Raw genomic sequence first — 12,417 nt, 5'->3', positions numbered from 1 at the left:
GTCACAGGGGATTACTAATTTATCCCTTTACATTCCAACACAGATGAAGGGTTTCTATCCTAGGAAACGTTATGTTAAGCAAATTTTTAGATATCATTTTTTTGAATAACCAAGGGGGGGCCCTTACTGTCCCTCTCTGAGAGCGACTATGGTAGTGAAACATTTAGCGATTTTCCTCAGGAGTCAGAGATTTCCAAAACAGATCAAAAAGAGTGATAACTGGACTTAAATTACATTCATCGAGATCCCAGAAACATGACACCAAATGAATGATAATGTTGCCTTGTCTGCTGGATCTATTTGCTATCAAGTTCGCCATATAAACTTTAGAACTGCTGCACCCGAGTATAGCGTGAGTCCAAAAGAAAATGAAGTGACGCAGGTTTAACAGGTGCAGTATTTAACATTCTGAACATTAATAGCAGCAAACAACTATTTGCTATGAAAAGCTATAGTGGAGCAATGTCTACCTGAGCAGAGAATAAAGTCACGCTCCATCTGTGTATGTTGTTGTCCGAGCATCTCCTTGCTTTGTTGACACAGCCGGGCCGGCCACGCGTGCACCCAGTGCATGCGAGTATACAGCTGGGAATTCTGTCGCGACCGTTGGCGTCGCCTAGAATCCTTGTACCGATTCTCCGGTTCCATTCAGTTTCTGGTTACCCTCTCAGGTAAACACGGTTAGCTCTGTCAGCACTTTCGCCATAGTGTGCACTGTCGGCGCTGTAAGCACCGTTAGCAATGAGCCGCCGGTTCGACGTAAACATGCTGACGAGCCGCAGAGGGGTGTTGAGCAGCAGCTGTGAGCTAACCGCTGGGGCACGCTCACATGTAGGCTACTAACATGCACAAAAAGCGTGCGCGGCCGGCCCGCGTCTAGCAAAGCAAGGAGAAGCTCGGATAACAACACACAGTTATAAGAGAGCAATTCCCATCCCATATATCAACACAATTCATATATATCCATTCAGTCCTTTATACCTTCTGCCAGCACCCTCCTAAACTCTATGGGGACAAACGTATCTAACGAATACTTTTATATATTTTTTATATTTTTAACTAACTCACTGTTTTTGCCCTTTTTTTGTCTTAGTGTTGTATTTAAGTGCCATAGGTTTAATGTGTGCTAAATGTATACATCCCACTATTGTATAACCAACTGCCTCAATGGGGACAAAAAAAGTTATTTTGTTTTCAGGGATTGCAACACTTGCTTCTAGGCCTTGCATTGGTCATTTTTTTGCAGCTGCTATTATTGTTTACAATGAATTTACTATTACTATCTTTTGTGTGTTTACAACCAACCATAATGTATCGGGTCTCTGGACCGGATAAAATGCACTAAAGTTATATGAGAGCAATACAAACACTAAGGGAGCAATACAACTGCAGCTGGTGACAGGAGAAATGCATTATTGCAGATACAGGGTGCATGACAATCTGTTAAATCAATAGCTGAGTACATGATAGCATAAAAACAGGGATATTAACAGAATCCTATCTGCTGGGCATGTAAACAGCTTAATCGCATTATTTCCAATATAAAAATGAGGGCAATCAATAGACTGAAAGGCTAGGGAAGGTGAAGGTAGACAGTAATACGCATAATGTTACTGAAAAATGAGAGAAGGAAGGAAAACAGGAAGGAAGGGGGAGAGAAAACAACAACACATAGCAGAAAGTATGCTGCCCTCTAATTGATGAGTTATTAAAATCATAATTTCTCAGAGTCCTAGTTCTATCACATAGATCGATGGCAGGCATAGCTGGATGTCCACACACACACAACCACACTTACCCCCCCCCCACCCCACCCCCCCACACACACAAGCTTTTTCCCTTGTGTGTGTGTGAGATGGTTGTCTCTTTGTGCCCTTCAGACTAGTGTGGTCGCTCAGTGAGATAAACTCCCACCCACATGAACACAGCACACACACCTGAGTGCACTGAGAGAACACATACACACACACACACACACACACACACACACACACACACACACACACACACACACATCAGTCTGATCTCAGAGGGTTCGATTGCAGCATGCTGATGTGCTGAAACATCTGCATCAGACTATTGGCTGTTTGGCCGCCGCTCGACTGGCCGATCATCCCAGGGAAATGTCCAATCGGGAGAAGAGCTGTTCCAGTGGAAATGCTTGTTAATCGTAACATCAGAAATCAATTTACATGCGCTGTGCGTGCAAGGAGTAATATGGAAGTCAACATTTACTCTTCCGACTGAGCCCGAGTACAAAAAGAGCCCGCTGAGAGATGGAGGTGTTACTGATGTGCTCATGTGATTACATTTGAAATGCTATTCTCTCTTAGTGTTATGGCTATGGGGTAAAAAATTTAAAAAGTACTTTCTACTGAGAGAAATGGATGCATTTACGTAATTTTGCTCAAACCTTTCAATCATATTTGAGTAGAGAGCGAGCAGGAGACAGAGAAAAAGACACTCAGGTTGGGAGACGTAAATTGACAAAGAATCAAAGTGATAACATTTTATTGACTAAGAGCTGCAGTGAGAAAGCAGATTCATACTCATCAGTCAACAGTGTTTACAGACCTATACATTCTCATATACCCAGACTGCTGCAGTTACACAGCCATCAATACCTGACCTATAATGACCTAATAAACTGACCTATGAGGCACAGATAAGGAACAGTGACACCATGGACGCTTACATCGTGCACATATACAGAGGTGAGGTTAATTTAATCGAGACAGGCCCATTTCTTTTAGAGCCATGCACAGGTTTATATGATTCAAAGGAAATGGCTCCCGTAGAAGACCCAATAAAAGCACACACACTAGGGCTGCACCAGTGGCACTTTTTTGTTTTTCCATCAATGCATTCGACTGGTAAATTCAACAAATGTTGCACAATGCACAGTTCTCAGAGCTTAAGGTGACGTCTTTAAACTGCTTGTTTTGTCCAACCGACAGTCTATAACTGTTAAGTATTCGATGATATAGAAATAGAGAAAGGCATCACATCTTCACATTTGAGAAGCTTTGGTATTTCTGCTTTGTGAATGATGATTTCTGCAGGTTTTTGGATCACTGATTAATCACTAATGCACACTGAATATTCAATATGAGTCTTTAATCCTACATGTGTTGAGCCGATGGTGGCGCAGTGTGGAATGTCAGGCATTTAAAGAGTTTGGAAAGAGCGTATCTGGGATGTAAAATGAGGGGAGCGAGGGGTTATCAATAACAAGAAAGAGGAGGCCATACGTTTATTCTAAATTGGGGAGATGAGGAAGAAGAAAAAGACATTGCGAGAAATGCGGAAGATGGGTGGGGTGTGACGAGTAGAGATGAAGGAGGTGTGAGAGTGAGAAGATGACTATATAGTCTATCAAAATGCAAAATGGAACGTTTGGGACGATTCCCCCTGCTACGATTTGCCAATGAAGAGCTGCTCTGACTAACATATGGTGAGGGAGTGAGAGCGCACACGCACACATTCGTTGAGGAGGCTTCCTTCAGTGATTGAGTAAGCTCTCTCATTTAGACCAAACCAACCTTCCAAGACGTGGTAATGGGATGGGGATGTAAATGACTACAACATTTTTATTATTATTTTTAAATGGCAGGAGTGTTTGTAGGTGCGCATGTGTGAATCCATGCATGCATCTTTGTGTATGTTTGTAGGAGTTATGGTGCATTCTAAATTTCTTTTTTTCTAAAGCATTGAACCAGAGTGCACACACACACACACACACGCACAAACACAGAGGATGTATGTTGCTCCATCACATGACCGTGGAGACAAGAGACATCTGACATCGTGGAGGCTCATCTTGCTCCAGCACGGGTTATTACGACTCAATCGCGGAGCGTTTGAGTGAGCTGGCGCAAACAGCACTCAGCACAGCTCTGTCCCACTGGGGGAGAGACAATAATGCACTTCTGAAATATGACACCCTTCCTCGGCGCCACACTCCCGCTATGTACATCTCTCACTCTATATATTACAGAACGCTGTATCTGACTCCCACGGTTAGTGTGGGGGGAACTGGTGCTACCCCGTCCTATGATACAGGGACTAGATGACAGCTCTGTGTGCTGGATTTCTGCTCCTGTTGAGCACAAGTTCATTAATAAGCTATTTACCGCATGTTGACTGAATTAGGAACAACAACGGGCTTCATGCTTGATACTGATTAATGATTTCAAGATTCCACTTGCAAGTGCTGTGTCAACAATATCACCTGTACTGTATATTTCATGCCTAATCCCATTAAATGTGACCCCCCTTTGGCATGCTGTTTAAATAAGCTCTGTGTAAAATGGTTAACAACAAGGCCTTGTGGCCGTAAAATCCAGCTGTCCCATTGATTATGGAGTAATAGCTGGATGGATTAATGGGTTTCTCAGGGGGTTCACGCCTCGGCAATGAATCTGAATCACTCACACAGACGCAGCATGTGGAGCAGCCTCCATATCCAATAACCTGCATTTCTATCCTCATTCATATTTCACACGCCAATTACTGGTTAGTCCTTCATCAAGCTTCTTCTCATATGAACCTCCTCTGACATGGCGTCTCATGGAGTTAATGCTGGATCAATTTGGAAAAGTCATTTTTGGAGAGCGATAATGAAATTCAACTGTCAAGTGATGCAGTGTAAACGGATTGGAACAAATCTGGAGTCAAGATGAGAAAGTTCCAGTGAACATGCAATGGACGAGAAAGAGACAGAGAGAGAGAGACAGAGAGACAGAGAGACAGTGTGTTGAGGGGTTGCACCATCATAATATATTGCAGAGTAAGTCGGAAGCTGTGATGGAACAGTGCTTTCAGAGCACATGCGCTCAATATCCCCAGCCGCCGATAATGCGCAACACTACATCACATAGTATTAAATATTCAGAAGCTCAATACAACCAGGTGAACTTGTGCACCTATACTCACCCAAGCACATACATAAAACATATAGGGCTACTTCTGTTAGATTCCAGCAAAACTGATTTAAATTATGAAGTAAATTACAGCAAACACGCTCCTCAAACCTACTGTTTGAGGTTCTAAAACATGCATTATTCCTTTCCATGAGCTCTGGTCTCATCTTGAGGAGGAAGGCATGCCACCTCAGTCGTTTTAAGCAGCTCAGCTTTACCCTCAATACTCCCTGCTGATTGTGAAGTCATTTGTAGCGGGAGGTACAGTATGTAGTATTAATGAGACCTTTTCAGCTGCTGCCATGACAAAAATCTTTCAGAGGCCTTAAGCCAACATAAAAAAGCAATTCCCCAAGCCAAATTGAATTCAGTCAATTGTGCCATTTGAATGGGTGAATAAGGGGATCAATATTCAAAGCAGTTAATAATAACACATGAAGGTATAGGGGAGAGATTTGGGTTCCACTGTCCGTGGTGCTGATACTTATCTGTTGTATTAATAGGGAATAGTTGCCTAAATGTTGTTATATTGCAAAGAATCATAGTTCTCTATAAATGTAATGTTTGTACAGTCAATTAACTTATTTCCCCCCTTAGAGACTTTGCATATGAGCAGTATAAGCGTGAACACTACACTGCTCCTAAAAAAAGATCAGAAAGTGAATTACATCATTGCTGAAATGCTCCCCCACCAAAAGACAATATTCCGTCACCCATTAGCAATTCCCTCCCAGCGAGTAATGACATAATCCAGTTTACAGTAAGAAAGACTGTCTTGTTGCTCTCTCCTGAGTTACCTGGTTGTTAATGCACAGAGCAAGGTGTTTCCTCTCCCGAGCCACAGCCAGACTCCCGCTGCGCAACCTCGCCTCCTCTCCCTGGTACATGCTTCTGGAAGGATACCGCACAAGTTAAGACACACACAAAAAAACTCCAACGAAAATGAAACACGCTATAAGCCGGTACGTGAACAGCCTGTACTCATCTCTGTGCGGCTGCAGAGGAGTAACGCTATGCAGGATTTTTATCACCCATCAGTGCATGTCGAAGCAGCCTGTACTGGAGCTTCTCGTTTTTCCCCCTAAATAAACACTGTTGCCGTACATGAATGACAAGGATCAGTCGATGGATGTGACACTAACCTGTACGTGCCGTTCCTCAGCATGACGAGCGCTCTCTCTCTCTCTTTCGCTCTCTCTCTCTCGCTTCACTGTCAGACAGAGACGAAGTGAACACTTTTAGTCGGGAGCAGCCGGAGAGAGACCACACTTGGAAAATTCTCGCAGCCAATGGGATGCTGAGCGTGTGCGCGTTTTTATACAGCGCCGATGCGTGCGCGCGTGCGTGCGTGTGCGTTTGTGTGTGTGTGTTGATGGTGTCATTTAACTTTCTATATCGGGTCTAATCACAGCATTCATTATTCTGCACGCCTTCTCTCTGGGGAAGGGCAATCGCATACTACGGTATCTAGTCCATTATTGCGGGCTCGTGAAATGCCTCACTGTGCGCCAATCTATTTGCTCATGCCCTATAAATATGGCGCTATAATGGTTTACATCACACAGGTGTGGGCTGGGAACAGGAGGGACGCACAAGTTGAACAAACAGGCATATAAAAGGAGCGCACAGTCATCCGTACACACAGCAGTTAGGTGAGCTGCAGATGGTAGACCATGGTCATTTTATTCATTTACGTTTAAGTAAAGTGACAAGGCCTCCTAATTATCAAACTTTGGAATGGAGCACTTCCAAATCTGTCCAGTGACTAACTACTACCAAAGGATCCTCCTGCCAGTGTCCTACAGCCTTGTGTTTCTGCTGGGCCTGACTTTAAACGGTGCCCTGCTGTGGTGTGTGTGCGGTCGGACGCGCCGCTGGAGCAGCACGGTCATCTACATGACCAACCTCGCCGTGGCGGACCTCCTCTACGTGCTGGCCTTGCCCCCTCTCATCATCAGCAATGCCATGGGCGAGCTGTGGCCCTTCGGCAACGTCCTCTGCAAAAGCGTCAGGTTTCTCTTCTTCGTCAACCTCCACTGCAGCATGCTGTTTCTCACATGCGTCAGCGTGCACCGGTTCCTCGGAGTGTGCTTCCCAATCGCCGCTGCGCGTCTCAGGACCAAAAAGCTCGCCCTCTTCGCTTCAGGCTCGGTTTGGGTCCTGGCCACAGCGGAGCTTTTGCCGACACTGGTCTTTGCGCACACTGGCGTCATCAACAACATGACTGTGTGCTTTGAAATGACCAACCCGGGAGAATTTAAGGTGTACTTCCCCTACGGACTGTTTTTAGCCACAGTTGGTTTTCTGATTCCATTCCTCGTAGTCATCACCTGTTCCTGCTTCACGATGACGGTGCTTTATTGTAGGGCCGCGAACCGCATTTCGAACGCAAGGACGGCCCGTATGCACAACAAGTCTATTTCCACACTCTTGGTCGTGTGTCTCATGTTTGTGGTGTGTTTTGTGCCTTATCACATTGCTCGGACCGTCTACTTGTTTGTGAGGGTCTACCTGCCCGGAGACTGTCATCTTCTCAACGTGGTCATGATCTCCTTCAAGGTGTGGAAGCCTGTGGTCAGCTTCAACTGTTGCGCAAATCCTCTCCTCTACTTTCTGGGCTGTGGTCAGCACCGTCAGAAGCTTCGGGCCTGGGTGTGGAGGAGGAAAAGAGTGCAGCCCATCGTGTGTCTGGTGGAAGCAGGCAGCACAAACAGGTCTGGAGGGTAGAGAGCATCCATCAGAGTTATATTATTCCATAAGTGACATTTATCATGTCAGTGGGTGCTAATAACAATGTGCCAACACAGTCCTTATGGGGTGTTTAATAATGAATTTATTATTTCATATGTAAGAATATGTATTTACAACAGGTATCAACAGGTAACAGTGACTCAATTGATCTTTTTGGTTTTACTTACTGTAACCTATAGAATCTGAGGAATTGGCAAAAGGAACTAACTGATACTGTAAATACTGAGCCTGCAATGATACTGTGGCCAGAAGTGACAAACATTTGGGGGAATTGCTGCCCTCTGTCGTTTGCAGAGGGTTAGAGTCTCTAAAAAAAGACCATACAACAGCATCCAATTGTATACTATATGATGCAATCTCCTGGAAAACTAAATACTAATATTGTGTGGTTTCTATAAAAAGGCCACAAGTGTGGAGCAAATAGATAATTGCAGAGGGGTCCAAATATAACCTCCATGGTGGTAACAATACAAGAAACACCCAGAACAACAGTCAGTCAATTAAAGGTTAAAACATCTTAAGACAAAATAAAAGTGTGACAATTTCTTGTTCAAACAAGAACAATGTGGAGAAGCAGACAGCTGAATGAAGGGCGTCATTTCAGGACACTCCTGTTGGCAAGTGATGACAGATGGGTCAAGCAGTTTTCTGGGAGCTGAGAGTAGAGAGGTCAAGAAAGATGGTGAATAAGGGGGGGGGGGGAGACTACAGTTGAAGTGGAAGAGTTACTTGTGTTTAATTATACAGTTTAGCTTTAATATTTTTCTTCTGCTTTGCCGATGGACATCCTTCAGTCTTGATCCAGCTTGACTAAGCGATATCTGCCGGATGGGGCTTTACCCTCTCTTGTTAAGAATGTCACTCTTCGTTGTGTTGACTCATAACAATTAACACTTCCATAAACCCTTTTGTCAAATGCTTAAATTAGAGAAAGAAATTGAATTGAAGGACCATTTCAAAAGGAGAAGCACTTATGACTTCTTGTGGCTAGTAGTTCGTTTGAATACCTATGTTGAATACACTTATTGTAAGTCGGTTTGGATAAAAGCGTCTGCTAAATGACTGTAATGTAATGTAATGTAATGTCTTATTCGTAACCCCCTTGAGTCTAACATAATTTCACTGCATGGTAACTAAACTATGTGAAAGGAGGTTGGTGTAATATTCTGTAAATGCTCATGAAAAAAGAGGAGGATGGAGAGGAAGAGAGAGAAGATAGTGAGAAAGACGATGAAGTCACAGAGGGAGGGAAAGAAAGAGAAGTAGAATGAGTAAGAGAGACAATGGGAACAAACGGGAAGAGAACATGAGCTTGGTTCCCTGTGTGGCACAGTATTTCACTTCACCATCTCCTGGTCTATAAATAGGCCTTCACAGCCATGGAATATTGGTAGATTAATGGAACACCATAATGTGCTGAACTTCAACACTTTGGTTGTACTTCTGTTCAGATCAGATTTAATTTTACTTCTCCACTTTCATTTCCGAAAACTAAAAGTGAAGAGGGAAATTCCCCCAGATTCAGTTTACTCCTTCCCTCCTCTTCTGCGTCTTTTCTTTTGCCTACTGAAACATGGTCTTACTGGAAGACAGACAAGCATACTTTAAGCGGAATTCCACTAAAGGGCACAAATATCGATGCAGTGCAAGCATTAGTGAAACACCCAAAGTACACAAGGTTTTAACACAGCAGATGGTGGAAATGTTTTCTTATTTAAAGTATTTACAGTTATTACTGTGCCTGTTAGTGCACGGGTGTGTTGATAAGAAATACAGATTCACTGACATACTGTATGTTTTTCTTACATCTAACATTAGTGTTGCTCTGCTATACATCCTGCTGTCTGTATATCATAACTGCTCCCACCATCTGTTCTAAACACACCAAATCATAATACATTCCTAATAAGATGGGCAGAGTTGTGAAGTAAAACTTCATGACAAAATGGATTTGCTGTTCAACGGCAGTTTTATTGCTTTTTACTGTTGATTGATTTCTTACAATACAAGACAATGATTTTATAATCACTAGAAAGAAAAGAGAATACATAGACTGATAAAGCACATAATGGGCCTTTTTCCACAAGAGGTTTTGGCATGGTAAAAGCAGAAGCTTAAATAATAGAATTAAATATGGCTGAGCTCCATTTGGCTTCACAGGCTTCAGGGTCCTGGTATAGAACAGATCCATCATCGATTCATCTTTGCTTTTCCTACAAGTCTAAATGTCTGCTGCAAAAAAGGCCTATTATACTTCCTCCACCTGACAAAATAAGAAATAAGATATAACATGAAAGAAAAATCAGACAAAAATTCAAGTGATCACAATTTGAACGTTGTCTCTTCTTATCCAGCGTGTTTGCTGTGGAGTCGGGTTCATTTGGAGCATGGGCAAGCAAACCGGATTTTGTAGTCACGGCAAATCCCAGAGTCCTGGTCCTGATTGCGGCAAGCAAATCCCTGCCAAGCATTGTTGCTGAAATATGATTCCAAACAGAAAGTGAATCAATATAATATTTAAAGCAAGGAAACCATATTGAAATAAAACAACAACTTCATTTTAGTGGTGCACAATGTTGAAGACATAAATTATTCTTTATCTATGATAAAAACATGATATAGCTCATGAAAGTACTGCTGGGCAAATACAAATTAAATATCTTCATCATCTCCTCTCATTTTGTTCGTGATGCCAGGTGTAGGTAAAAAAATATCTGAGAAAATTAAAAGAAAGTAACCATGAATAAGGAAGACCAATAAATTGGGTTATAATTGTTTCTTACTCTCCAGATCACAAATCATGTTATCTCAAACAAAGCTGTTAGCACAAGAATAAAGTAACGCTCAGCTACAACCTTTAGACGTTATGTGCCTGTTAGCCTTTCCTCGTGGGGTTCATTAAAATTACATCTTATATAATGTAAATGTGCATTTACAAAGTTTCTATTCACTGTTTAAGCAGCAGCTCTAGGCACTACAGCTTGATGATATGAAAACTTTGAAAAAGATGTTTTAATGTTGAGAAGTATGGATATATTATTTGGTGGTTGTTAGTAACATTTTAAAGTATTTCCCTATGAGGCAACTTACAAGTGGATGACATCTCCTGTTGCGTAGGCTGGGGTATTTGTGTCAGCGGTAACAGCCTCAAATTGCCGAGGATAGAAACAGATTTGTCCTGGGTTTTCTCTCCTCACGTCACTCATTCGCTCCCAGTCTCCAGTTCCACCGGGGTTATCGTTGTTGAACCAGCCTGTAAAGCATTCTGGACCTAGGATTTTTAATTTAGACAAATTACCAACAAGACATTTGACATCTTTCAGTAATTGCACATGTTGTGAACGGTCAAATGTAAAAGATAGGTGAAATAAATTTAAAAACAAAAATGTGGAATCTGCTCATGAATATGGGTGGGATAGCAACTAGGCCACGGAGAATGAAGTTATAAAAAAACAAAACAATGACCTTTCTATACAAAGTGAACCAATGAATGCTTTGGTCTCGACTTTAAATATCCGGATTTCAACAAAAAATAATCTCTTACCATCATCATCTATAGGAACAAAAGCCCGGTTGCTTGCTGGTAAAGGTAATTTAAGAAAAATAGAGTTTACTGTGACAGTGCATATTTCTGATTATAGATTAGTCAAAATGTGTACATTTGATCTTGATCATTGCAGTTATTGAGATGAGCCTACCAAAGCAGAATCCGGCCAAAATGGCAACACTTAACTATTAAAGAAAACAAGAGGGTTACAATCACAGAATATGGCACACTGCATACAGGACATGTACATCTGCATTGACAAAAAAGAAAAACATTATACATTACCAATTTGATCATGATTGTAGATACTGAACCTTCAAACCTGTGAGGAAAGTTGTTTGCATTTAGGAATATGAACACATTTGTGCATTATCAAAATAAGTTCTCAAGAGGTGGATGAAATAATATGAATATTCATTGACATTTACAATGTTTCACATTTTGTATCTCTTCATTTAACATCTCAATTTTAAACACATTTTCATTGAAAAATGAAGTCAAAATTGTTTTAAATTACACTTTATTTAAAGACACATTGTTAAATAAGAGTATCTATGAAATTAGAATACATTCTAAAACTTAAATTCAGGAGAGACACTACGTTACCTTTCTCTGCAGAAACAAGAGTCTTCACCACAGTACCTCTCAGCTGAACAGCTTGGTTTTATAGAACCTCAATGTGGGTTAACAAGCCTCTCCTGTTTCTCTTGTTTCTCCTGTTTCTCCTGTTTCTTCTGTTTCTTCTGTTTCTTCTGTTTCTTCTGTTTCTTCTGTTTCTCCACTCAGACGTGGTTTTGGAAGCTATTTAAATACTGTGACTGGTAAACCCTCACGCTCACTGGATTTACGTGCTGCAGACCTCACCCACAGAAAGCATTACACAATGCCCCATTCAAAAAACTGAGCAACATTGTGGTAGTGAGCATGATCTGTGCTCAGGGGAGAGATGTGTGGGAGTGGTTCAGGGGAACAGTGCCAGGGTGAGTTTAATTGGCACAGCTGTTAATTGTTGCTATTTATCCTTCGCCCCGTTGATCAGTTGTAGGCTGGAGCTCTGGTGGCTGTGACACACAAGAAGGACAGAGAGACAGTAACACCAGCCTGTCAGAGTCTGACTGTAATGTGGACACTGGACTGTGTGCACTCCGAGGAGCCGGGCAGCATGAGAGAGTGCACAGCAGTTTGTATTGTTTTTGT

The 12,417-nt window shown here is 42.1% G+C and overlaps 2 protein-coding genes across 2 annotated transcripts in view; one reads left to right on the top strand and one right to left on the bottom strand.

Moving 5' to 3' along the window:
- Positions 1-6,087, bottom strand: part of schip1 (schwannomin interacting protein 1) — a gene marked incomplete at its 5' end in the record, with an annotated part of 188,696 nt that extends 182,609 nt beyond the window's left edge. The window contains 2 exons of the mRNA XM_079165860.1: positions 5,720-5,813; positions 6,065-6,087. Of these exons, the coding sequence (XP_079021986.1) occupies positions 5,720-5,813; positions 6,065-6,087 (117 nt within the window). The remainder of the gene's footprint in view (positions 1-5,719; positions 5,814-6,064) is intronic.
- Positions 6,088-6,659: 572 nt separating this feature from the next.
- Positions 6,660-7,649, top strand: LOC306701467 (P2Y purinoceptor 3-like; the record flags this gene model as incomplete). The annotated part of the gene is made up of 1 exon (XM_079166778.1): positions 6,660-7,649. The coding sequence occupies one exon, from the start codon at positions 6,660-6,662 to the stop codon at positions 7,647-7,649; it is 990 nt and encodes a 329-aa protein (XP_079022904.1).
- Positions 7,650-12,417: the final 4,768 nt, after the last annotated feature.

Source organism: Pholis gunnellus, assembly GCF_910591455.1.
Source record: "Pholis gunnellus genome assembly, chromosome: 9".
NCBI classification, from domain to species: Eukaryota; Metazoa; Chordata; class Actinopteri; order Perciformes; family Pholidae; genus Pholis; species Pholis gunnellus.
The sequence above is the reverse complement of the archived record's forward strand: the minus strand, read 5'-3'. Positions and strand labels throughout refer to the sequence as shown.